The sequence below is a fragment of the Propithecus coquereli genome, unplaced genomic scaffold (assembly GCF_000956105.1).
Source record: "Propithecus coquereli isolate 6110/MARCELLA unplaced genomic scaffold, Pcoq_1.0 Scaffold16, whole genome shotgun sequence".
Lineage (NCBI taxonomy): Eukaryota > Metazoa > Chordata > Mammalia > Primates > Indriidae > Propithecus > Propithecus coquereli.
Window position 1 is genome coordinate 6638192 of NW_012140524.1, and position 26028 is coordinate 6664219.

Genomic DNA, 26028 nt, shown 5'->3' on the forward strand with positions numbered 1-26028 from the left:
AAAAAAAAGGAGTCATTTTATCAAAACGACACCTGCACTCAAATGTTTAATACAGCACAATTCACAATAGCAAAGATGTGGAATCAACCCGAGTGCCCATCAATTCATGAGGGGATTAACAAAATGTGGTATATGTATAGCATGGAATGCTACTCTGTCATGAAGAAGGACAAATTAATGCCTTTTGCAACAATTTGGATGGAACTGGAGACCATTATCCTAAGTGAACTGTCTACAGAATGGAAAAACAAACACCACATGTACTCACTATTAAATCGGAACTAACCACCGAGCACATATGTGCACAGAGGGAAGTAAAACTCAGTGGAAATCAAGCATGGGGGAGGGGAAAGGAGGGGATGGATGAAAACCTACCTATAGGGTGCAATGAACACTATCTGGGTGATGAGCACACTTGTAGCCCTGACTCAAGCATTACAAAAGTGATCCGTGTAACCAAAAACATTTGTATCTCTGTAATATTTTGAAATTAAAAAAATACAAAAAAAGGATTAAAAAAATTGGAATTTTTTCTTTCTGTAATTACATTTGATGGGCTTTCTGAGCTCTGGTGTAAAATTTTTGGAATTATAAAGTCTATTAGTGAAGCAACATGGTGTGGGGAAAAAAGATTCATGGTGACATCAGTTGACCTGTATTTGAGACTTGGCCACTTTCTGGCTATGTAAAGTGGGTGGGTCCTCTAACCCTCACTCTGCTGTGAGGATCAGTCAAGGTGAAGGCTGTATGCGGCCTGTAAAGTACATATAGTGTGACATGCCCTTGATAGAGGCAGGTTTCATTATTTTCCCTTCTCTCATTGGTATCTATTTTATTAATTTTTCTTTTCCTTTTAATAAATATGTTTTTAATTAACATGAAGTTATATGTGTTTTTTGAAAAAACCTGGAGGGTATAAAGGACAGCAACAAAAACTGAACTTGAAGGATGGAGTACCTTTAATATAATGAGATCCATTTTTATACGAAGCTTATTTTTAAAAAGTCATCCCCTTCTTAATAGGTTATTTATCCAATCTTTTTTTCTTCCATTCATGCATTAATTTAGCAAACATTCATTAGGTTAGTGCTATGCATCAGGCACTATTCCAGATGATAGAAATAGAGTAGTAAACCAGGCAGAATACCTGTCTTCGTGGAACTTAGGTTCTTTTATTTTGCTGGGTAGAGGGAATACAATAAATACGTAAACAAATATAGAATAGGATGTGAGAGAGTGCTAACCTATAACAAAAACATAAAGCGTGTGGGTGCATGGATGGAAAGCGATGGCAGTTCTTTGGAGAGGGTGGCCAGAAGAGGTCTACCTGAAGAACTGACCTTGCATCACCAATCAGAAAGCAGTCAGGGAGCAAGCCATGTCACCATGAGGGCAAGAGAATGCCAGGCAGAGGGATCCTCCAGGAACTTGGAGTATATGGAGTAAAAACCCTCTGTAAACTAGGTCTCTAGCTCTCCAAAACACTGTGATCTAACTTGGAACTGGGAGTGCTGGTTATCTAATTCAGGGTGTTCAGTCTTTATCTTCCATTTAATCCAGGTTGGTGGCATGTTACCTATTACTCTATTATCACTACCTTAATTAAGACTTTGATCTTACGTTAATGTTTTTGTTTTCTTTGCACATGGAAAAGTCCTGTTTTAACCCAGACCCTCAGCCACTGGGAGGAAGCACTGCTCCAGAGAAAGTTTGATATAGAAACTGCTCTAGTTCTAGAGACGTAGGTGTTTTCCAGTAAGTGGAGGTTTATAAGGAGCTGCTAAGCTGGGGTGGGAACTAGGAAGCCTTCCTGAGTCATGTCTTTATAGTTTAACATCGTTCTGTTTCAAATGAATTATTATAACAGCAGATGCATTTATTCAAACCCAACTATAAAATATATTTCAGGGAAAATAACAATGGTTTTGGATTATCCATTTTTGGCTTCTCTTATTATAAAACACTGAGCTGACTTTACTTGTCATAGAACAATTAAATTACTGTGAATGGTTATTCCCAGAACTCTTCTAATCAAATATGTCTGTTATCTCTTATGAATGCCGAGAATGTTTCAGAAATGTCTATCTGAAATTTAAACAACAGAAAAATTCAAATTATCATTTTTTGGTGTGTTCATTGAGAAAAGAGTTTCTAATAGGAAAATAAAGATGAAAATAAAATAAATACGAACAGACTTAAGATAAATTTCAATCAAGATTCTGTTAAATTTTTATACCTTGTATAAATCCTGTTAATGATTGTTGAACCCAATTGTGTGATCCCCATAATAAATTGACTTCTGAATAGGGAAAAATTAAATTATCGTCAACACAGCTTTAGTGTTATATAAATTCCTTATTGCTTTTCACTTCCTCAAAATTGATAATAGAAACTTGGCTCAGTGGAACAATCAAAGAAACAAAGCAGTGTATTTATTCCTAAGCCATTCCCAGTCACCACTCCCAGTATGCATTTGCTATACCTGTCTTACTTTTGGATTTTTCTATTGAGAGAAGAATTAGTTAGTAAAAAATATCTACACAAGCATATAGTGAAAGAACCTGAAAAGTCCATATGCCATTCTTTCTAAGCAATTCCTTCCTTCTTACTTTTGACTTGCGACTTCCATTTTTCCAAATCATCTCAGTACACTTTGCACATAAATCTAAACCCTGGCTTCTGGGTTAATATAAAAAACATAGAAAAGCTGCATTTGTAGGGATTAGATTGTTCAAAGAATTTATGTTATACTAATAGTACAGTAGCCTTTTCACTGAAAACATTTTAGTCAACATTAATGACTTATGTTTGAGAAGAGAAAGATTTCTTGTTTTGCAGTGTTGAGGACTGATCATCTCTGATTTATCCCAGTAGTCTAGAATTAGAATTTTTTTGAGGAAAAATGGATACTGGAAATTTTGCACATCTGTGATTTATGTAGTGTTTGACTTTATGTTTTTCGAGTTACAATAGTTCACAATTTAAGCACTTCTCATCACCACCAAGCAAATTCAGAAAATATAGCACCTTTTAATTTGAGCCCTCTGAGTTGGCCATACATGGAAATGTCAGGACAGTTTTGTGACGACCACATGCCACAGGCATCTGAGGATGTGGTACAAACAGATGAACCCCTCGGTTTCATTGACAACATGTGTTACATGCTATTATGGTTCTGGCCTCTAGATTTTAATTTCTTGGTGACAGGATCTATATTTGGGGAAAAGAATTGTCTGGGCTAACTTTCTGTGTAAGAATCATTTGGATTACATGATTATTTTCCATGCAAATCTAAATAAGATGCAGACACCGCGGGTGCCAAGGATTTCTGTGCGAATCAGGGGTAAGAATAACAAACGAGGCTGTTCCGTGTTAGTGGTGAGAAAGCATCTTTTGGAGGCTAACACATACACATACTCAAATCAAGCCTTGGATAAATGTACTGGTTGAACTTCGACAGCTCAAAATCATTGCCAACAACCAGATGTGCAACCCTGCAATCGGTGTAACAAACAGTGGGAGGGATTTGGATATACTCTATTGCTCTGATTGTTGGAGAACCACAGACGATGAAGCATTCTGCCTCGAGGTTGTTCTGATAGAAGAAAGGGGTCTGTCTCAAATCCTTTTGCCTCAACTTTGTCTAAACTTGAAAATTACCTTGATGTATATATTTTTTCTTATCCTCTTGTTTGGCTTATGCATGTAGCAATAAAATAAAAGGTCTCAGACCTTCCAAATGAAAACTCAAGTGAATTTCTGCCTAGAATATGCTGCTTTAGAAAAAAAGTGTTACTTTTTTGTGTTCTCTGAGATTTGTACTGTTGGAGCACCATCCTCTTTACTTATACTGATTAGGATTCTGTATAGATAAGATAATGAATTTTAAAGAGCATTTCATCTTTTGTGCAATACAATGTGTAAATAATAGTAGTTACCAGTGGCTTGATGGTAATTCTGGTCGGGACCATCCAGATTCTCTTGAGTCATCTTTTAAATATTTTCTTTTTCTTTATTTGTTTGCCTTTGCATCCTGTAGGTATTCCCGCAGTTTATATTCTTCTCATAGAGCTGAGAGTTTTATCTCATCCCAGCTTATTTCCATTTCCCTTTCTCTTGGTTTACGCCCTGACTCACTTAGGGAAAGGAACATTTTTTGCCAGATTCTTAGGCCTTTGCCTGAGGCAAAGCTTCAGGAACACCCACGATGCAAAGACCTCTGTTGAGAGAGGAAAGTAGATAATAATGCTTTGGGATCTTTGTTGTTTATTGTAGGAACTTAGAAGTGAGAAACAGCAGTCAGGCCGGAGTCCGCACATTGCTGTAGTGTTAGGAGGATCCTTTGATACAGCTATTTGTGGTCCGTGTAAGGATCGTGCAATTTTATCCGCAACCGAGAAGCCAAACTCAAGAGAAGACACAGAAGTGATCCCTGCTTGAAAATGATCATGTTTGTCACTAGCTTGTTTTTGTAATTACCTCAAACATTATTGCTTTTGGTGGATTTGGAATTATGGTTTTCTATTCAAGTTGGATGAAATAATAGTGAGCATATTGGCTAATACATACTTCTTCCACAGATGAGACTTTCTTTTTCGCAATGTAAAGTTGTAAGGATCCTCCTCACAAGCTCTTTTTACAAGTCTTGTGAAAGGAAAGCTAAAAAGTCCTTGGTTAGAGGATAGGATTACAATGCTGGAATTCAGCACCTCTGTGTTTTCATGCAATCTTTGTATACCCACTTGCAACTCACTATATCTTGGCGATTAATAACCTTTCATTTGCATTATTGTAAAAGTTAGGGCCTATTGGTGTGATAGTTGGTGGCACATACTATGGAAGTAAACTTCCATTTTAAAATCTGCCATCTTGGAATGTGTCCGCAATGTCTTAAGTTTATGTACAGAGAAAGAACCAGAGCAGTGCTGATGCTATTCTTTCCTCTCTTTAATACTTTGCCTGTCTTGTTTTCAGTCTGGTTGTGACTAGCTGAATAGTACAGCTATGTTTCTCCAAGTGTTGTGTGGGTCGACTGATGGTCTTTTCTCACGGCAGGGAACAATGTCATGAGGACCATCCACGGGGTGGGTGAGATGATGACCCAGATGGTGCTCAGTAGAGGCTCCATCTTCCCCATGAGCGTGCCGGACGTACAGCCCAGCATCCTCCCAAGCAAGCAAGGCAGCCCCGCTGAGCACGAGGATGTGACCGTGATGGACACTAAGCTGAAGATTATTGAGATTTTGCAGGTGCGTTGCACAACAGACACTAAGTGACAATGACGTGATTTTGCTTGTTGATTTAAGTTCTTACACGTTTTGTCCCAAATCACTAAGTAAATATTCTGAAATACTATTGATCTAATTTTGTTTCTTTAAAGTTAGTGGCAAGCCTTGTAAGAAATCTCACACAGACACTATTAACATATAAATCACAGTTATTCATTTTCATTAAATACACTAATGATAATATCTAACAAATGTGGGGTGATTTGAGGTTGATAGAACTGCTTTCATATGTATTTTTTTTCATTTAATATTGACCCTGATTGAATTTTACCTTCATTTAGGAAGGATTTCAGAGCAGGTAAAGTTAATGATTAAATTCCAACTCATTTTCCTATTTTTAATGGAATCGCACATATGATTCCATATATCCAGATTTATTGTTATAGCAAAAAACTCAAATAAAATTTTATTTATTATTTAAAACATTGTTAATCATTGGTTTTAGTATTTTATATGTGACTATCTCTCTTTGTGTTTTTGTTTCCAGGAGACTAGGAATAATTTAAAAATATAACCTAGTCTAATACCTGGATCTGTGAATTTAAAGGAGATAAATTATTGTTTCATGCCCACTGGTTTATTGGATAAACTTTTCATTACTGTAGCTGTGAATTCTTAATGCTTTTTTTTTTAAGTTTAGAAGGCAGTTTTATGATACCTTAATTATAGTATTTATTCCAGATTTGGAGAATGGAGTTTGGAGTTTTCAAGTATCTATTGAAATTCTGGATACAGTTTACTGTGTCTTTCATCATAATTTAATGTATACTGAGCTACCAGAAGTGGGTTAGTAGTCCTGGAAAGGTCTGTACATTTTTCATTTAAAGTAATTAGATTTATAATCATAAAAGGTTTCACAGTTCCTCTAGGAATTACAAAGGCTGAATCCTGACAAATATTGGCAGGCGTCCCAACACTGTGTTCATGACCCTGAAAAATCACTTTAAGTTTTCCTCCTCTTAAACTGAGAAAGGTAGCAGTCACCTGACCCGCGGACCTAACAAGCCCCCAGCTTAACATCATCCTACCCATGGGACAACCTCTAAAATACATGACCTTATTTTAGCCCACAGTTACAGCAAAGGAGAATTAAAAAAAAAAAAAACTCAAACAGCTAAGAAATGATGAGATGGAGATTCTGTGGCACAGCAGTCTAGGGCTGATTCGTTTTTGCTGCCTCTTTTGGGATCTTTATATATTCTCCTTGAACCTCTGTTTGCGCTCTGATTTTTGAGTCCCCGTGTCTGGGTCAGCTTCACCGTGCCCGTGTGCTGCTCTTGGATATTTTTCTTTCTTGGAACATCTCTTCAAGAATTTCTTTGTAGCCACGCTCCTTGGCAGGTCTTCTGCTTGCTGCCAGCTCTTCTCTTTCTGGGTCTTCTTCTCTCATTCCTATCACTTTGTGTGTCTCTTTCAGTCTCTCTTTTTATTTCCCTCTCTCTCTGGCCCTCTCCCAACTCTTTCTGCCCTAGTTTTGATCCTTCCCTTTCCTCCTTTCCATTTACTTCCCATTTGTTTCTCATAATTGGGCATATTAGAGAGTAAAAGTTTTTATTTTGGTTATATTTATGGAATACAACTTTATGTTTCCTCATCTTCAACGAAAAGTTAATAAGTGTTTTAGATGCCATGTAATGCCAATTTCCCTAAAACTAGGGAGACCGTGTTGCTTACTGTCAAATGAGTCATTTGAGAATGTAGGGGTTGCAGTTAGTATTTACGCTGACACAAAAGGCTAAACTGGGCCTCTGCCAGGCAAACTGGGGTGGAAGGAGCTATGTAAAAACCACACCTCTGATCTGTAGCACATTCCGGTTTTTCCTCCTCTGATCTCCTTTAAATTTAGAACACGTGATTTAGCCCTCAATAATTTCCTGATTATGTTAACAATGCTATATTTTGTTTCCCATCTCAATTATTGGCTTCTTGAGGGCAGTGGGCTTGAAGTGTTTGCATTCCCTGTGGTGCCTAGCAGAGTACTGGATCTGTAGTTTATGTCCATGTGTCAGTTGATGAGAACAGCGACAAGAGCACAAACCTAAGGAAACACAAACACCAATGAGGAAACTCAGTGGTGTATAGTTGCTATTATTTCAGCTATCCCCTTAGAGCCTGGCTCCAGGACTGATCGTGATATAGCTGGAGTCAGTACTGTTGTAGCTGATTTCTTGGCCTTTCTGTGTAAGAATGAGGGTCACAGCTCCATCAGTCTCCTCCCAGAGCCAATGGTAGCTCTGCAAAGTGCTCAGCGAAATTCCATGATGATCGTCTCTACACACAGACCCACGTAATACCTCTACCTGGAACATTCAGAGAGCAATCACAGGGAGTCAGATTTTCTTTACAAAAATTGCTTTGAGATTTTCCTGACATTGGCTAATGGAAACGCATCCTTTCCTTAGTCATAAGGCTGATAAACATATAGGCAACTGAAGTGTTAGGGTTTACAAATAAAGTTTCTAACTAGTTCATTGAAATGTTGATAGCTACATTGCGCTTGGTGTCATGTGTAACGAATTGCCATTTAGAAAACTGTGCTCATCAAAGAAAATTATGTTGTTTTTAATGTTTCTTACAGTTTATCCTGAGTGTCAGACTAGATTATAGGATCTCATATATGCTGTCAATATATAAGAAGGAGTTTGGCGAGGACAGTGAAAATACTGAGACGTCTGCCAACGGCTCTCCAGATACTTTACTACCATCAGGTGATAATATTTACTCTTTGTATTTTTTTTTTCTGAGAAGTTGAAAGTACCTTTCATATTTTAAAACATAATCATATTTTTATGAGACAAAAATGGAGACATAATCTCCACTAAAGATGTGAAAGAACTGAGACAGAGCATTGAAAAACTCGCCTAGAATGGTGGGGAGGATGTTTGCTGTTGTTTGGTGCTAAGTCCCGTGAATGCTTTTTCCTTTGTAATCTTCACAACTCTGTGAGGTTGAGATACTGTTTATTGTGCCATTTTACAAATGAGAAAACCAAGGTCAGAGGAGTTAAGTTACTTGCTAATGGTCATTAGACCATTAGTTCCTAGCAAGCAAAGGAACAGGGATTCCCTCTGAGGTATCTCCAACTAATGAGTCTAAATCTATTAAGCATTATGCTGTTTTGGTGAAAATCCAAGAGAAATTTTTCTGCGTGAATCAAAGAGCAGTGTGTGAGATGCAGTTGTCAGAAGGAAGAGTATTTTGTAGGGAAGCCATCACCTGATCCAAGAATAAAGGCATAGCATTTCCCAAAGGCCTACTATATGTGTTGTTGGTTTCATTTTGTGTGTGTGTGTGTGTTTTATTTTGTATGGTTATAAACTAGAATTGTATTTCAATTTTCACATCTAAAGGTATGAGAATGAAGCCACTCTATCTCCGAGTGTTGGAGCATAACAACAAAAGAGCACACAAATGATTGTAAAAATTTTGTGACTATAGGAAGGACTTTTGGAAAACCAAAAAAAAAAAAATTAAATTACCACTTTCCTGGATAGGTCAGGCCAGTCGTGGCAGGTTGGAAACTTCATCTTATTCAAAATTTAGCCGGTGAACAGAATTCTTTTTCTGAGGATAGGATTTCTACACAGATGTGAAACTTTCTTCTAACCACAACCACTGTGACAACCTTAGGAACTCTCCTCTTCTTTGTCCATCAATCAATTAGGAACGAAGCAGTGATTGTGAGCGTGTAGTTAAAATGGTTGCTAGACCAAATGTCCCGCTGTCTGAATCATTAGTACCATCCAGAAGGCAGCGTGCCTCTAGAGATGGAGTTCAGCTTGCCTAAGCGAGAAGTCACTTCTGGCACATTTGCAACAATGTTGTTTTTCTGCTTCCCAGAAGTGTAGAACCCCAAAGGGCTATTTCCAGGAATGATATGGCAGAACCAGAAAGTCTTGCTGGCGGGTTGCGTTGACAGTAGCATAAAAATTATTGGCTCCCAGAAGCCAGACTTCTGGAAACATGAGCTTTAAGTGTCAGTAAAGTAGCTGAGAGAAAGTCTAGGAGCACCCCAGAAAACGCTTTCTCTCTGGTTTACCTGCTCTCTTTTCATTGTTTGTACCTGTAAAGGATAGCTTTCCAGGGAAAACTGTTTTTCCCTTTTTATGTCTTGCCCTGTTTTCTTTTTATGCTTTAGAGATGAGAAATAAATAGTGCATTTATCATTTAAACATGTTATCTTAAGAAAGGTGTCTTTAAAATGTTAGTGGTGGAGGACGGTAAGGAATCATGATCGGTTTACATAGGAAAAAACACCCTGTCCCACAAGGAAAAGGGATGGAGTTTTAGTCATATTAAAGTTAGGTAAAAAGACCATGTTGGTTGGAAACAGCATTTAGCAACAAGGCTGATTGTATGTATATTTTGATTCTTTAAAAAATTATTTTTCTCTGTTGTTACTCATTTAAATTATATGTATAATTTAATGTATATATACATATAGTTATACAGATAACAGGCCCTTTTTAAATGGTGCTTTCTGAATTTTTAAATATATCTTTGACTAAAGCAATACATTAGTTTAAGACATAGTTTACATTGAGAAATATACATTTCTGTCTAAGTGGAACTATGTTGTGATTTTTTTTTAACTGTTAATTAAATTGGTAGAGTCAAGGAATTAAGACAAAAATATTTTCAAGTAAGCAACTACGAATATCGTGGCTCCTAATTAAGATAAGATAAAGAATAGATTTTACCGTTTGTCTTTGCAGCTATTGTTCCTGATATAGATGAAATTGCAGCACAGGCAGAAACTATGTTTGCTGGAAGGTATAGTAACATTTATGTATCTTTCTTTATCTTACTTGTGGAATAAGATTTTACTTAGAATTTTATTGATACTTTGTTGTTATTCATTTCCCTATATCTATTTATTTTTAGACCCTCTATTTTTGCTAACGTAATTTCTGCCAGAAATGGAGCTGCTAATTTACTCTAGAGGAGAAAGCAAAGGTTTTCTTTAGGTCAGGTAAAAAAAGGCAAAAGAGAAATGAGATCAGTGTATTGAACTTTTCCCTGAATTCTCTGCTTTTCTTTCTTCAAATAATGACAGTCCAAGAATGCCCTTTAACTCCCCTGGTATAAATATCACTGCATCTTGTAAAGCGTTGCTTCCTTGAATCCTAGATATTTGAGGCAAGAAAGTAACTTCTTTAACGTTGTCATTAAATTTATATGTGAGCAATAAAGCTATTTTCTGCTAATTGGAAATATCCATAATTAAAGAAAACAAAATACCTTTGGCCTGACTACCCTCCTTTGCTATTAAGAACCCTATGTTTATTGTTTTCAAGTCGTTTCTTTTTCAGAAAATAGCAATCAGAAAAGAAAAAAGTAAAATGCCTAAGCTACAAATTATTAGTTTCTAGTGTTCATTTTTATTATAGACTTGACATGAGAACCTAAAAAAGTGTATACAGTGGTCCCCCCTCATCTACAGTAGATATGTTGCCAGACCCCCAGTGGATGCCTGAAACCCTGGATAGTACCAAACCCTACATATACACTGTGTATTTTCCTGTACATACCTATGATACAGTTTAATTTATCAATTAGGCATATTAAGAGATTAACAACAATGACTAATAATAAAGAAGACAGTTGTAACAACGTGCCAGCATCACCATCCTTGTGCCTTGGGGCCATTATTAGGTGAAATAAGGGTTACTTGAACACAAGCACTGAGATAAAGAGATAGTCGATCTGATAACGGAGAGGACTGACTCCTATGTGACTCATGCGCAGGGAGCGCAGACAGCGTGGATACCTGGACAGAGGGATGATTCATGTCCTGGATGGGATGGAGTGGGATGGCGCACAATTTAAAACTCATGAATTGTTTATTTCTGGAATTTCCTATTTGATATTTTGGACCATGGTTGACCTTGAGTAACCAAAACTACAGAAAGCAAATCTGCGGATAAGAGGGGACTACTGTACTAAACTTTTTGTTGCATTTGTTGTTGTTAGACAGACAAGAATTGAGAATTAAGGGAACCAAAAGGATTTTAAACTTTAGCAAATATTTGTTTAGTTTTGCGTTTATATTGTCGTTCCAGTTTTTGTTGTTATCTTTTTCTATTGACATATTCTTCCTGAGAAGAGAGTGAACCAGTTATGATTTCACATTAAAATAGATGGACCTTTCATCCAATGAGATCTTCCTCAGAGTCATAGCACACCTCCCACACGTGGCTGCTCTGGCGATGGTTCCCACACCTGCACGGTGTCTTCCCGCCCCTCCCCTCTGTCATGGAGGGGTCTCCAGGGTTCTGGGGAAAATCAGTGTACATCCAGCCTAGGATGTCTCCTAAATAAATGCTTTTGGATTGATTCAGATGCCTGTCTTTTGTTTATGCCTAGGTGACACACTCATCCCGATTTGCCTAGGAACTCCCTCAGTCTTGGATAAACTAGATTGGTCACCCCTGCTTTCATGGGCAAACACAAGTTTTTCTTTGTGATTATTTCCTCATCAGTTACATGAGGGGGGGGAAAGTAAAAATTTCTTCCTTTTTACTTCCTAGTTTGAGAAAACAAGTGATATAACTGAGAACATATAAACAATTTCAATCACTTAAGTGTAGATGTTATATAAATATGGGTCACTTTAGAATTATTTTTGGTTTTACAGAAAGGAAAAAAACCCAGTTCAACTTGACGATGAAGGCGGCAGGACGTTTTTGCGGGTCCTCATTCATCTGATCATGCACGACTACCCCCCTTTGCTCTCGGGAGCCCTGCAGCTACTGTTCAAGCACTTCAGCCAGAGAGCGGAAGTTTTACAGGCATTTAAGCAGGTAAAACTGAGTAGCCCTCAATGGTCCCATAGCAGAAGCCCTGAAAATGTTGTTTTTAACATCCAGCCTGACTTCATGGTTGCAGTTAATGAGACTGTGTGGCTTTTCCTGGGGAGACTTTCTATTTTTAAAGATAGATGTGGCCTTGTCTATGCCAAGACATGATCTATTTTAGAAGGAGTTCCCCACAAGTGATTTTCAGTCAATATTTTTAATGCAAATGACAGGCACTAAAATTTAAGAAGGCACTGGAGATAATAACATAGTAGGAATTTTGTTGCCACAGCTCTTATTTTGACCCCAAATTTTACTGATAAATTTGGGTAGGACAGGCAACAACCCTGAAAGGATTAATTATGTTGCTATTAAAAAATGTATAAATCCTAAAGAAAGGAACTGTGATGGATCTAATCTTTTTCTTTGTGATCTTTGAATAAGACATCAATCTTGAGATTATTGATCAATAATACCTAAGTGCTTATATATATATTACAATAATATTTATTTTATTTAATAGGGCATTGATCTTTATTAGGAAGTTTTGCAGGAATATATTAAAGAATATTAAATAATTAAAAGGATAGTCATATAAATACATATGATTATGCATGTGTATGTATATGCCATATAATACCTATAAATAATAATAAAATACAAAGGTATATCATGAGGTTTAGATTGCATCTATCAATATTTTCTTCCACTTATTTTTATGTTTCTACCTCTTTTCAATCAGAGAGAGTCTCAAAAAAATTAATATCAGCAGTGAAATTAGAGTTAGGGTATGTTTTATCTTAAATTACTCCTTAGCACTTTGAAAAGTTGTGCTAGGGCTTACTTTAAAAAACATTTTTTTTAAATAACATGTGAGTATATTGGTTAGAGTTCACAGATACAGGTAAGTTTTTATGGTCAATACACATCTAAGGCATTCATAAATATTCTAAAAATATTAAACTTTAGGAGATAAATACATTTAAAGACTAAGAATTTTCAACATAAAGAAAACAGGAATAAATGAAGTTTCATACTAAGTTAAGAGTTGAAATTCTTTTGTTTTCAGGTGCAATTACTGGTGTCCAATCAAGACGTAGATAACTATAAGCAGATCAAGGCAGATCTAGACCAGCTCCGACTGACTGTAGAAAAGTCTGAGTTATGGGTCGAGAAGAGCAGCAGCTATGAGAATGGAGAAATGGGTGAAAATCAAGTAAAAGGCGGTGAAGAGCCAATTGAGGTTTGTTTTCAAGATCTATTTCTAAATAATCCAAATGATATCTTCTAAGTCAGATATGTAACCATGTGCTCTGCAATCAGAATTATTCATGACGAAAATTTTCTTCTGAGCAACAGAGCATAACATTTTCATTTGCCAAGTCAATTAACTCCATCACCTGCACTTAGGTTAATTCTGGTCAATTGCTACCACTTCTTACCTCATCTGTCTAGTTTTTCACTCTTTCTCATTTCTGTTGTAAATCCTATAATCCAGGAGTCAGGACTGTAGGAGGGAGTAGTGGGAGAAGAAAGGAATGGACACTAAGCTGAGACCTGTGGAGAGGGGTGAATTTTTATCACCTTTCACTGTGGCTACTATTTGCCAGCCTGAATCCTCTCTATCATTATGGCATATCCTTATGTCATACATATAAATATATCTAAATGGAAAGGCAACATGCTTTATTGTCAACATGAAAATACCAAACATCTTGAGGTGGTGATCTTGTCTTTTGTACTGGTTTCAGTTTTAGTGGGTTAATTATAATAGTTGATGTTTTCACATTTCACTAAATATATATGACCATTTAAAAAATTTTTAAATACCATTTTAGTGGTAATGCTTAGATAAAAGATTTGTACCAGTATCTATGGATAACACATAAAGGTTCTGAAATGCCTGTCTAGTGTTTTATTTAGTTGTTTTTTAATTTGCAGCAATGTAGACTATTTATATGGGTTTCCCTACTCTAGCTTTGTGTTTGTTGGAGTAGCCAAAATATCGTAGAATGAAGAGTGATGACAGATCGGGGGTAGTCAGAGTGATCAAAATACTGAAAAATTTCAAGGGGGAGTTGACCTGGTGGGCTACCACTTCTTATTTGTCTCAGGATAAATTGTGACTTTTCTGCACAAAATTTTTGACTTAATCTTTTGGAAACTTTTCATATGATTTTATGTATTAGTAGAATGTAGAATTTCTACTTCATAGAACTTTATCACCAGTTTTTGAAGGAAATAGAGTTGTTCCATAACATAGTTAAGAAATAAGAGAAAACTTAACATTTATTTAGTGCTTGTTATGCACCATGTCTCATAGTGGACATTTTCACCTATGGGATCTTTTTTTAAATGTTACAACAAACTTTGGAGATAGTTATAAACATCACATTTCTAAGGGTGAATGAACTGAAGCTCAGAGAACCCAAGGACTTCCTCAATGTCAGTCAGCTCTATGTGACTCAACTGGGATATGAACTCAGGTCTTTTTGGTGATAAGATCCAGTTCTTTAATGTGAGGTTACACTTTCTGATATGGTGTTTAATTATATTAAGGGATGTATTATGTTTTCATGAGTTAGAATACTTCTTCCTTTTGAAAATACCTATTTTGTAAATATCCTAGAGAATCAATATGTTTCTTTCTCTTTCAAAAAAGTCTACTTTTTTTGAAATATAGAACAGGCCTAAACCTTAGGAGAATGCATTATGCTCTTGGTAAAAGTTTGCAAAAATATATCATCTAAGGGGCTAGGTGAGATGTTCCATGAAGGATGTTAGTCACTGGTCTACAGTTTTAAGTTCCCACTCGCCAAGGGAAGGTAGGAGAAAGAGCCTCTTAGTGTATATTAGTGTATTTGCTTAAAAGTTTAGTAAGCAGTTTGTCTTTGTTTAAGAAAGAAGATGAACAAGTCGTTTGACTGAGGATGTCCTAAAGATAAAACTGCATTACACGTGGGCTATAGAACTATTTGTCTGGGGGCTTTAGAAGAATATAAGTCAATCAAAATGGTACTTGTTTACTTATTTATTGAATTCAGGATTTATCAGTTCAGGAAATGATAGTAATTTTAGGTGCTTCTAAGAGGGACATGATTTAATAAAAGAGGTTAAATTCTTGGTAAGTCTGAAGGAGTACAGTTTGGAGGCTGCCTCTGGACTACTGATTTCAAGGTCAAATAATCACAGCGACAATTCAGAGGTCAAGAAGCTGCTTTGGCTGCCACCACCGCTGCTGCCATTCACACTCTGAAAGCACATGACAAGATGATGGAACATGGGGCTCACCAGAAGCTCTCGTATCTACTGACATGTTCTTTTTGGCCCTCCTGGTCACAGGGAGAGGCCCTTTACTTTCCCTCTGGCTTCCAAGTTCCACATGAGTTCTCCTCATGGACAGAAGCTGAACCGAATTTAGAACTTTAACTGCAGGGGAATTTGGGAAACCAGCTCTTAGATACAGGGGAGCCTGAAGGCATGGGAATGAACGCTGAATGTCAGTTAATAATATGCAGCATAGGTGGTTAACAGCGTGGGTTTTGGCATCAGACACGCCAGAATTTGCCACTCAGTGTATGTGTGACTTTGAGTAACTTACTTTCATTCTCCTAAGTTTTATTGTCTATAAAATGGACATAATAATGGTACTTACTGAACTGCTGTAAAGATTAAATGAGCAAACCCTGTGTACGTGGTTAAGTGCGTCAGTTAATATGGCTTCAATGGGAAAATACAAACAATATGAAAATATAAACAATAAGGTGACATATTATTAATATTTGCCAACGAGTCAAAAAGTGAGGGGCTCCAGCTTTAATTCATTGTCTCAGCGTTGTCATCATGGATCAGTGGGCTTAGTTTTGAGGCTAATCTTTCTCATGGTTGCATCGTGGCAGCAGCATCCATGCATGACACCACCAGGAAAGAATATCTATTTCTGGGTCTTTTGTGTAGGAGCGAGGCAACCTTTCCCAGGTGCATAGACTCTACCTCATGTCTCTTTGGACAAAACAGGATCACATGTTTACCCCCACACCAATGTACTATAGGATTAGTTTAGATTAAATAAAAGATGTCCCTCAAGCTGGGATACCCACCCTGAGTCACATGGGAGAAGGATAGATGGCAGAACAAAATTGGAATCTGTTATCAAGGAAGAATAAGAAAGGATGTTGGTTAGCAAACAACAATATCTGCCAAAGTCAGCATTCAATTAGTGTTATTATTTGTTTTTATGTGCAACGCATTGTGCTGTTTATTATGGTGGATATAGAATTGTGAAATCTTGTTAAATAGTTGTGGGGGTAATCAATTCCAATTCCTTATGTGATATTTATATTCTCTCTCTCTAAATATCTCACATGCATGAGATCTGTGATGGGAAATTCAGTACCACCTGAAGTAGCATATTCTATTGAAATTAATGTATAGCTTAAGAAATGGAATATTACCAGTAAGAAGTTCATGTGCCCTCTTGCTATATTCCAGAGAAAACAACTATCATTAATTTATGTTAAAAATTTCCTTGCTTAATGGTTTTAACAAATGTCTGTATTTCTAAAACATAAGAAATATATGAAATTTAGTCTACTGTAGATATGTTTCATCATTCATCATTGTTGATGTATAGCTGCAACTGATTTATTTTCTCTAATATATATTATTACATTTATACATGTGTTTATCCAGTTAACTGTTGATAGACATTTGGGTTCTTTCCAGTTTTGATGTTTTAAAAGAAAATTTGCTACTAAAACCAAGGCTACTGTGAAAACTCTTGTATGTCAGCTGATGCACATGTTCAAGAGATTCTTCAGGAATAAAACATGTAGTATGTTCACCTTTACCAGATAATGCCAACTGTTTTTCCTCCACTGATGTGTGAGAGTTCCCATATCTGCCCATTCTTATAACTGTTGTTCTCACTTTTCCATTTTTGATAATTGGGTATGTTTGATATATCATCTTTGTTGTGATTTTCATTTGGTTGGATTACTTCTGAGGTTGATGTAAATGTAAACATTTTTTTCATATGTTTATTTGCCATTTTACTTCTCTTACTGTTTAGATAAAGCTAAATTCTGAACAGGCAAGTAGTTAGGTATTATCAATAAATGTGTACCTACTAATAAGGTTAAAAATACTTTTTTACGTCAAGTCATGGTGATGTTATAAATTCAAACTTGAACATAATCTTTTTGCCTGTTACTTCTTTTTTCTTGCTTTATTGTTATTTCTTTTTTCTTGCTTTATTGTGTTGGTAGCAGTTCCTAGTGCAATGTTAAGTAGAAATGGTGATAACGGTCATCCTTGTCTCATTTCTGATTCTAAAGGGAATGGTTTTAATATTTCTCTATTGAACACAATGTTTACTGTACATTTTTTATAGATACTCTTTATCAAGGAGGATATTCCTTTTTATTCCTAGTTTGCTAATTTTTTTTTTTACCACCAATGGTTATTGACTTTAGTGGAATATAATTTATGCATTTACTGAGATTACAGTATTATTCTTTAATCTCTTCACTTTAATTACATAAATCTTAAATAGAGCTTCTACCATAGTAACTTTGCATTTTAGAATAAAAATATCTTGGTGATTTTTTTTTTACCTTGCTAGATTCAATCTACTAATACTTTGTGTAGAATTTTACATTTATATTGTCAGTGAGATTGGCCTATAATTTTCTTTTCTTAAAGGAAAACTTGTATCAAGGTAAGACCAGTCCCATAAAATGAATTGTATGGTCCTCTTTTTTTGTGTAAGATTGGAATGATCTGTTCTATGAATGGTTTTTTTTTTGGGGGGGGAAAAAAAGTCTCACTCTTTTTGCTCGGGCTAGAGTGAGTGCCGTGGCGTCAGCCTAGCTCACAGCAACCTCAAACTCCTGGGCTCAAGCAATCCTTCTGCCTCAGCCTCCCAAGTAGCTGGGACTACAAGCATGAGCCACCATGTCCGGCTAATTTTTTTCTATATATTTCTTTAGTTATCCGATTAATTTCTTTCTATTTTTAGTAGAGACGGGGTCTCGCTCTTGCTCAGGCTGGTTTCGAACTCCTGAGCTCAAACAATCCACCCGCCTCGGCCTCCCAGAGTGCCAGGATTACAGGCGTGAGCTACCGCGCCCGGCCTTGTTCTATGAATGTTTGATAAAACCTTTCTGTAAAACTGCCTGGACATTGTATTTACCTTGTGGGAAGATTTTAAACTACTGATTCGATTTTTTTGATGGTTATAAATTCATTCAAATCTTCTATTTTGAGTCAATTTGCTGTACATTTTTCTTGCCCTGTATTTAAATTTTCAAATTTATTGGCATAAATTTGTTCATACTCTTTTACTATCTTTTTAGTTTCTGCTATAACTGTAGCTTCATACCCCTTTTTCGTTCTTCATATTGTTTACTTTTGTTTTGCTTCTTTTCTGTAGCTAAATCTTGTCAGAGTTTTATGTATATTTAACCCTTGAACAATGCAGGGATTAGGGGGAATGACCCCCTGTGTAGTCAAATATCCACATATAACTTTTGACTCCTCCCAAATTTAATTAATAATAGCCTGCTGTTGACTGGAAGCCTTACTGATAACATAAATAGTTGATTAACAAATGTTTTGTATCTTATATGTATTATATACTGTATTCTAATAATAAAGTAAGCTAGAGAATAGAAAATGTTATTAAGAAAATCGTAAGGAAGAGAAAATATATTTACCATTCATTAAGTAGAATTGAATCATCATAATAGTAGAGTAGGCTGAGGAAGAAGAGGAAGGGGAGGGGTTTGTCTTGCTGTTTTGGGTGGCAGACGCACAAGAAAATCCATGTATAAGTGGATCCGTGCAGTTTATACCTGTGATGTTCAAAGGTCAACTGTACTATATTCATCTTTTAGAAAGAATCTATTTTTGGCTTTGTTGAGATTCTAGATTTGTTTGTTATTTTATTAATATTATATTTATTCTACTAATTTTTAACATTTTATGTCAACAGACTTAAAAAAATGTGAAAGTATAATTTCCCTCTAAGAAGCTAAATTCCACAAATTGTGAAAAATGGTATTTTTATTATTGTTCAATATAAGATATTTAAAATTTTTCCATTATGATTTCTTCTTTGATCCAGAATTACTTGAAAGTGAACTTTTAAATTCCCAAATGCATAGACAAACTTTGCATTTTTGTTAACTGAATTCTTAATTAATTAATTTGTGGCAAGAGAATGTGCTTATGATGTTATCATTTCTGCAAAATTTATTGATACTTGCTTTTTGGCCCATTAGACCTCCAGGTTTTGTAAGTGTTTCATGTTGGTTGAGAAGAATGTGAATAGGTGTAGGAGTCTTTACATATGACTAGTAAATCAAGCTTATTGTATTGAAATTATCTATTTACTAATATTTTTATTTTCTTGACATATTAACATGTGAGAGGTTTGTTGACATTTCCCACTGCAATGGTGGGTTTATAAATTTTCCCCTGTAGTTATATTAATTTTTACTCTATGTATTTGAGACTATGTTATTAGGTGAATATAATTGTAAAATTATCGTATTTTTACTGCAGGACAAAAAATTTATCAATTGAGAGTTATTTTCTCTCACTTCTAATGATATTATTCATGTGTTCTGGCTTCCATGCTGCTGTTGAGAAGTTTGCTGTCTGTTGAATAGTGACACTTTAACTTTGAAACTCCAATTAAGTGTATGTTAAGCCTTCATATATATTACTGATATATAACTATTTAGTACATATCTGTTAATTTCCTTTTTATATTTTCCATACGTCTGACTTTGTGCTGTACGTTGAATAATTTCTTTAGACTCATCTGAGTCTCTCTTCAGGTACGTCATATTTGCAGTTTACCAATCGAATTTTTAACTTCAGCCTTTATACTTTTTCACACTGGAAATTTTATTTTATTTTTTCAAATCTATTTAGTCTTTTTTGATCAGGTTTTGTTGCTTTCTGATTTTTATCATTCCTTATGGCTATTTTATAGCCCGTATGTAATACTTCCAGGAGCTGGTGTACTTGAGCTTCTCTTGTGATTCTCATGCATGTTTCTCATTTCATTATATTTTTGGCTATCTTTGATTATGAGCTCTTATCTTTTTTAAAATTGACTTCATTTTTAGAAAAGTTTTATGTTTAGAGAAAAACTTCACAGGAAGTACAGAGTTCCCATATAGTCCGTCTTCTCCTCTTTCATTTTCTCCTATTATTAACGTCTAGGATAAGTGTGGTACATTTGTTATAATTGATGGGCCAGTATTGATATATTATTGTTAACTAAAGTCCATAGTTTATTAAGTTTCACTCTGTGTTGTATAGTTCTGTGGCTTTGGACAAAGGCATAATGTCATGTATCCACCATTACAGTGTCATACTGTGGTTTCACTGCCCTAAAAATCCTCTGTGCTTCACCCATTCATCTCTCCCCCTAACCCCTAAGACCCTGGCTACCACTGATTTCTTTTTTTAATTTTTAAATTTATTTCAGAATATTATGGGGGTACAAATGTTTTAGTTACATAAATTGCTTTTGTACCATTTGAGTCAAAGTGTGCCCATCCCCAGATAGCGTGCATTGTACCCGTTAGGTGTGAATTTACTCATCCCCTTTTCCCCACTCCCACCTGCTTGATTTCCGATGAATGTTGTTTACATATCTGCACATAAGTGTTGATCAATTAGTGCCAATTTAATAGTGAATACATGTGGTGTTTGTTTTTCCATTCTTGTGATACTTCACTTGGAAGAATGGTCTCCAGTTCCCTCCAGGTTAATATAAGAGGTCTTAGTTCACCATATTTTTTTGTGGCTGAGTAGTACTCCATGGTATATATATATACCACATTTTATTAATCCACTCATGTATTGATGGGCACTTGGGTTGTTTCCACATCTTTGCAATTGTGAATTGTGCTGCTATGAACATTTGAGTGCAGGTGTCTTTTTTATAGAATGCCTTTTTTCCCTTTGGGTAGATACCCCGTAGTGGGATTGCTGGATCCAATGGTAGTTTTACTTTTAGCTCTTTGAGGTATCTCCGTATTACTTTCCACAGAGGTTGTACTAGTTTGCAATCCTGCCAGCAGTGTATGAGTGTTCCTATCTATCCACATCCACACCAACATTTGTTTGGGGACTTTTTGAAAACAGCCACTGGAGTTAAGTGTTATCTCATTGTGGTTTTGATTTGCATTTCCCTGATGATTGGAGATGTTGAGCATTTTTCCATATGTTTCTTGGCCATTAGTCTATCTTCTTTTGAAAAGTTTTGGTTCATGTCTTTTGCCCACTTTTTAAGGCATGAAACCATAAGAATTCTAGAAGAAAATGTTGGAAAAATTCTTATAGACATTGGCCTAGGCAAAGAATTTATGAAGAAGACCACCAAAGCGATCACAGTAACAACAAAAATAAATAAATGGGACCTGATTAAATTAAAAAGCTTCTGCACAGCCATGGAAACAATCATTCGAGCGAATACACAACCTACAGAATGAGAAAATATTTGCATGCTATACATCCAATAAAGAACTGATAATTAGAATCTATAAAGAACTCAAATAAATCAACAAGAAAAAATCAAACAACCCCACTGATTTCTTAGTCTATGGAGTTGTGCCTTTTACAGAATATCATATAGTTGGAATCATACAGTATGTGCCCTTTTCAGACTGGTTTCTTTCTCTTAGCAATATGCATTTAAGGTTCTTTCATGTCCTTTTTGTAGCTTAATAGCTCATTTATTTTTATTATGAGTAATAGTCCATTGTATGCATGTGCACTACAGTTTATCCACTCACCTATTGAAGGACATCTCTGTTGTTTCCAATTTTTCACGATTATGAATAAAGCTGCTATAAACATTCTGGTGCAGGTTTTGAGCTCATATCTTTTGACCTCAGTCCTGAGAGTTCAAACAGGGGATGTTTTCCTCCTTAGAATATTTGTGATTGCCTTGACCTGTTACCAGGGGGCGCTGCTAGCCTAAGACCACATTGCTCCTTCCCTGCACACCTGTCTTAAGGCAGGAGTTTCTCCCCAGACTTGACACTTGCTGGGATCTTACTTAGTGTCTGGGTTGCAGGGCTAGTATTGTCATTTGCCTTCAGAGAAATTTATCCTGTGGCCTTGTAGCTTGTAGCTCTCCGCTCTGGTTTCACATTTTTTTTTCTCCTGGGAAAATTGAGAGTAGGATCTTTGGAACTTGTCCTTTGTTTTCTGTAAGCCCAGAAATGTACTAAAAATAGGTTTATATCTATGATCTAGATGCTTTGTAATAGGAGGGCTCTTTGCAGTTTTAAGTTAGCTATTCTTGCAGAAGTCTTTGAGATGTGTTTACTTTAGGTATTTAGTGATTTGTTGTTGTTGTTATGAACTTTCATTTATTTGCAACTTTATATGTGGAATTCCTCTGAGGCCTGTAGTTAATATAGAGAAGATTTCATTTACTTCTGTGAGGCACTTTGGGATACTACATTCTATAACCACATTAAACACAGTTTTTTGCTTGGGACTTTTGGGGTCCCTTTAGTATTAGAAGTTCTGATCCTAAATCTTGAGTGAAATCTTTGTATATAAGGAGCCTTAAGAGTTTTTTCCCCACATTTTTGTCTTTGACCAGAGCCAGGCCAAGACAGGTACCATTTTGCTCTTTTTTTGAAAGAGATGGGCCACATCTTTCCCTGGTTTATCACTGTGGGTGTCTCCTTTAGGTATTCCTGGCTTTACGCTGGGGTCTCTGCTCAGACCTTCCATATTGCTTGGGATCCAGGCTTTGTTTCCCTTGTGCTCTGTGTGTGTGTATGTTTATGTGTGTAAGTGACATATTAAAATTCAGAGTCTAGGTTATTAGGCATGTACTGAAGCTCCCAGAGTCAACAGTGAATCTAGTGCTTGATTATTGCTCCAAAATTTTTATGTATTTTCGTGGTTTCTGGCCTCCCTACTAAAAAGAGGTATTTTAAATATTTTATCTACCCCTTTTAAATGTCACATAGGAGAGGTTTCTCTGTACTTTATTTCATCATATTCTATTTGACAGTTCTTAAGCTCATCTATTTGTCCCTGTGATGTCTATTCACTGATGCTATGTTTGACACAACATGGACCATATCTGAGCCTCCTGTACTTGATTAACCGTTGTGTTTCTCCAGAGTAAAATTCGTCTTTCAAACCCTGTTTAAAGTGCAATTTCAGTCTGTTTACCATCATGCTCACTTACCTTTGTACACACTCAAATTTTTCATTTCCTCTCTTAAAGTTTGATATCTAGAATCAAATCTAATGTTGTAGTATAGCTCTTGCCCTCAAAGAATGAACACGCAGAATAAATGCTCCTGAAACAGTGTGACAAAGGAGTTGATTAGATAGTCAACTTGCAGTACAGAAAAGGGAGAGGTCAGTATGAGCCTGCTGACTTGGAGAAGGCTTCACTCCACATGTGTAGCATGGGCCTATTTTGAAGGATAGAGAGGAATTAGTTGGCTAATATATTCAAGAATAATAACAAGAGAAGCAAAATTCAATAAGAATAAGCAATTTGTATTCGAAATGGCTAGATATTGGGAGGCTTTGAAGATTCTTGGATAGGAGGTGAGTATGCTATCTTGGAAAATGTAGTCTGGAAGAATCCGGAATGGTTGGGAACAAGAGGCTAACGTAGGGCATCGATTAAGAGGCTCCTGTACAAATTCAGGTGTAAGGTTATGAAAACATGAACTAGTAAGGTAGCAGTAGAATTGTATACAAATAGGTAGATTGAGAAGTCAGGAGAATGCTACATATATAATAGATTAACATAAGGGGGAAAAATGAGAAACTACAAAGTTACTAATTTATACACAGCCCAATAATCTGTGTTATGCAATGACCCAGCAGCCAAAGATAGTGGCAATGTATTGTGAACAGGATGAAGTATGTCACAGTATCAATGGAAACAGCCAGTAGCAGGCAGCATGCACTCTAGCAGGCCGATACAAACAATACTCCTTTGTTGTTTAGTAAATCTTACAAAGGTTCTATACACAGGGCGATTGGCAGTTTTAAAACAGCTCATAATGGTCTAACTTTGTGCCTGCTTACATATCAGAAGATCAGATAACATTAATGTGATTCTTCATTTTGGGAATAAAAAAAATGTCTCCAATAATATAAAAATACATTGTTTTTTTTTTTTTTTTTGGCCTCAGTGGTAAGTTCTGTATACTCTGTGGGCAATACATTGAATTGAAAGTCTGTTTACTAACACCAACAAATCTTAGCATATGATCCAAAATTATCCCATTACTGTAGTTGATCTCTTATAAATAAAGAGAATGGGATGGATTTGGTCACCTGGTAAGCCCATTGCATCCCTGGAGCCTATGAGCTTTATTATCTATTGTACGTTATAGTGTTTTCCTTTATTAAATTTATCTTCCAGGGCATTAGAAGACTGTACCATCATTTCTGAAAGCTTAAAGGCTAGACAAAGTATAACAAGTTGACATTATCAGTAGCATTGGGAGCAATTACTAATTGCTAATCACATTCAAATACGTGTTGACTTCTAAATATAGGAGGAGGAGATTAACTCAGGAAACCATATCCTAGTGGGTTAAGTCAGGATTGCCCTTTGGTTAGGGTTGAAAAGCAGGTCACTTGGGCATTGCAGTGCTTCCAAGAGAAATTCCTACTCTTGTTATTTATTTTGGTTGTTAATTTTTCTTACAATGATTTTTCTTCTATATTTGTAGTATCTATATTTATCTATCTATCTACCCATCTATATGTGGTTGCCAGCTTCTCTGAAACAATTTTACTTATACTGTCACTGATCTAAGGTCTGACGTTTAAACCATCTGTCTAGTTTTTACCTCAAGGATTATATTTCTCATTTTCAGATTTTCTAATTGGTTCTTTTTCATATCCATCCATTTTAGATTTATATCTGCCTGTTTTTACTTCATATTTTCTTTTGTTCTTTCAGCAGATGTGTGATGTAAGGAACAGAATTAATGGAAAAATGTCCCTAAGGGCTCATTCTGGGTTGTCTGGACACTGAGCTGATTGGGACTGTTCTTGCAGGATGCTCTCTTCCAAGAGGCCGTACACTGACCCAGCTGCTCATGGGACCTGTGGTCTCTGCCCCCAGCAGAAGCAGTCTAATATCTATAGGCCATGGGACTAGTGTTCTTAAATGATTCCTATGAACAATAGGCACTGCCTGGTGCTGAAGCAGTTCATGTGTACCTTCATTGAGAAGGTTACTCTCAAACTTGCCCCATAAGTAGGTGCTGTGGGGGTGGGGATGTGGCTATTTGGAAATTTAGACCCACACTATCCAGCAGAGCACCCAGCACTTCTGTGTGGAGTGATGGTAGGATGGGGACCCATGCCTTCTCTTCTATTGCTGATGCGTGGCTTGTAGTTTCCCCTTTCCCAATATAAGCTACACATGGTGAGTGACGCTGTGGTGTCCTCATGAGCACTGTTGCATGACACGTGGCAACCACAGAGGGGTCCACTTGATGTGAGAGATGTAATTCTTCACTATCTCTAGGATAATTTTAAACATGCCTATTTAAAAGTCCTCTCAGAGGACTTCTGGATTGTTTATATTTCAGTGGGCACAATAGAATCTTATTATTGAGTTTTTGGTTGTCTTTCTTAGAATTAACATTCCGAATAGGAGTTTGAATTATAATTTGCAGATCTATCTTAATTAATTATTATATTTCATTAATTATGAATTAATTCCTTCCTTCCTTCTCTCCGTGCCTCTCTTCACCTCCCTCCACGAGTTTTGCTGTGTTTCTCTCCAGACACACCTTCCCTGTCTGACGGTGTTCTGCTACCTACACATCTCCGTACTCTTTAAAAGCAAAAACCATCTTCCATTCTTTGCCTGCCACTTCTGATCTTTTTTCCTTTGATGAAGTGAGGAAGGG

General features: G+C 36.2%; 1 protein-coding gene across 1 annotated transcript in view; it reads left to right on the top strand.

The window, feature by feature from the left end:
• The window catches only part of ITPR2 (inositol 1,4,5-trisphosphate receptor, type 2), a 505193-nt gene that overhangs the window by 195470 nt on the left and 283695 nt on the right, over positions 1-26028 (top strand). The window contains exons 22-28 of the mRNA XM_012641030.1: positions 5056-5249; positions 7867-7996; positions 10004-10061; positions 11926-12091; positions 13155-13328; positions 13584-13594; positions 14301-14331. Of these exons, the coding sequence (XP_012496484.1) occupies positions 5056-5249; positions 7867-7996; positions 10004-10061; positions 11926-12091; positions 13155-13328; positions 13584-13594; positions 14301-14331 (764 nt within the window). The remainder of the gene's footprint in view (positions 1-5055; positions 5250-7866; positions 7997-10003; positions 10062-11925; positions 12092-13154; positions 13329-13583; positions 13595-14300; positions 14332-26028) is intronic.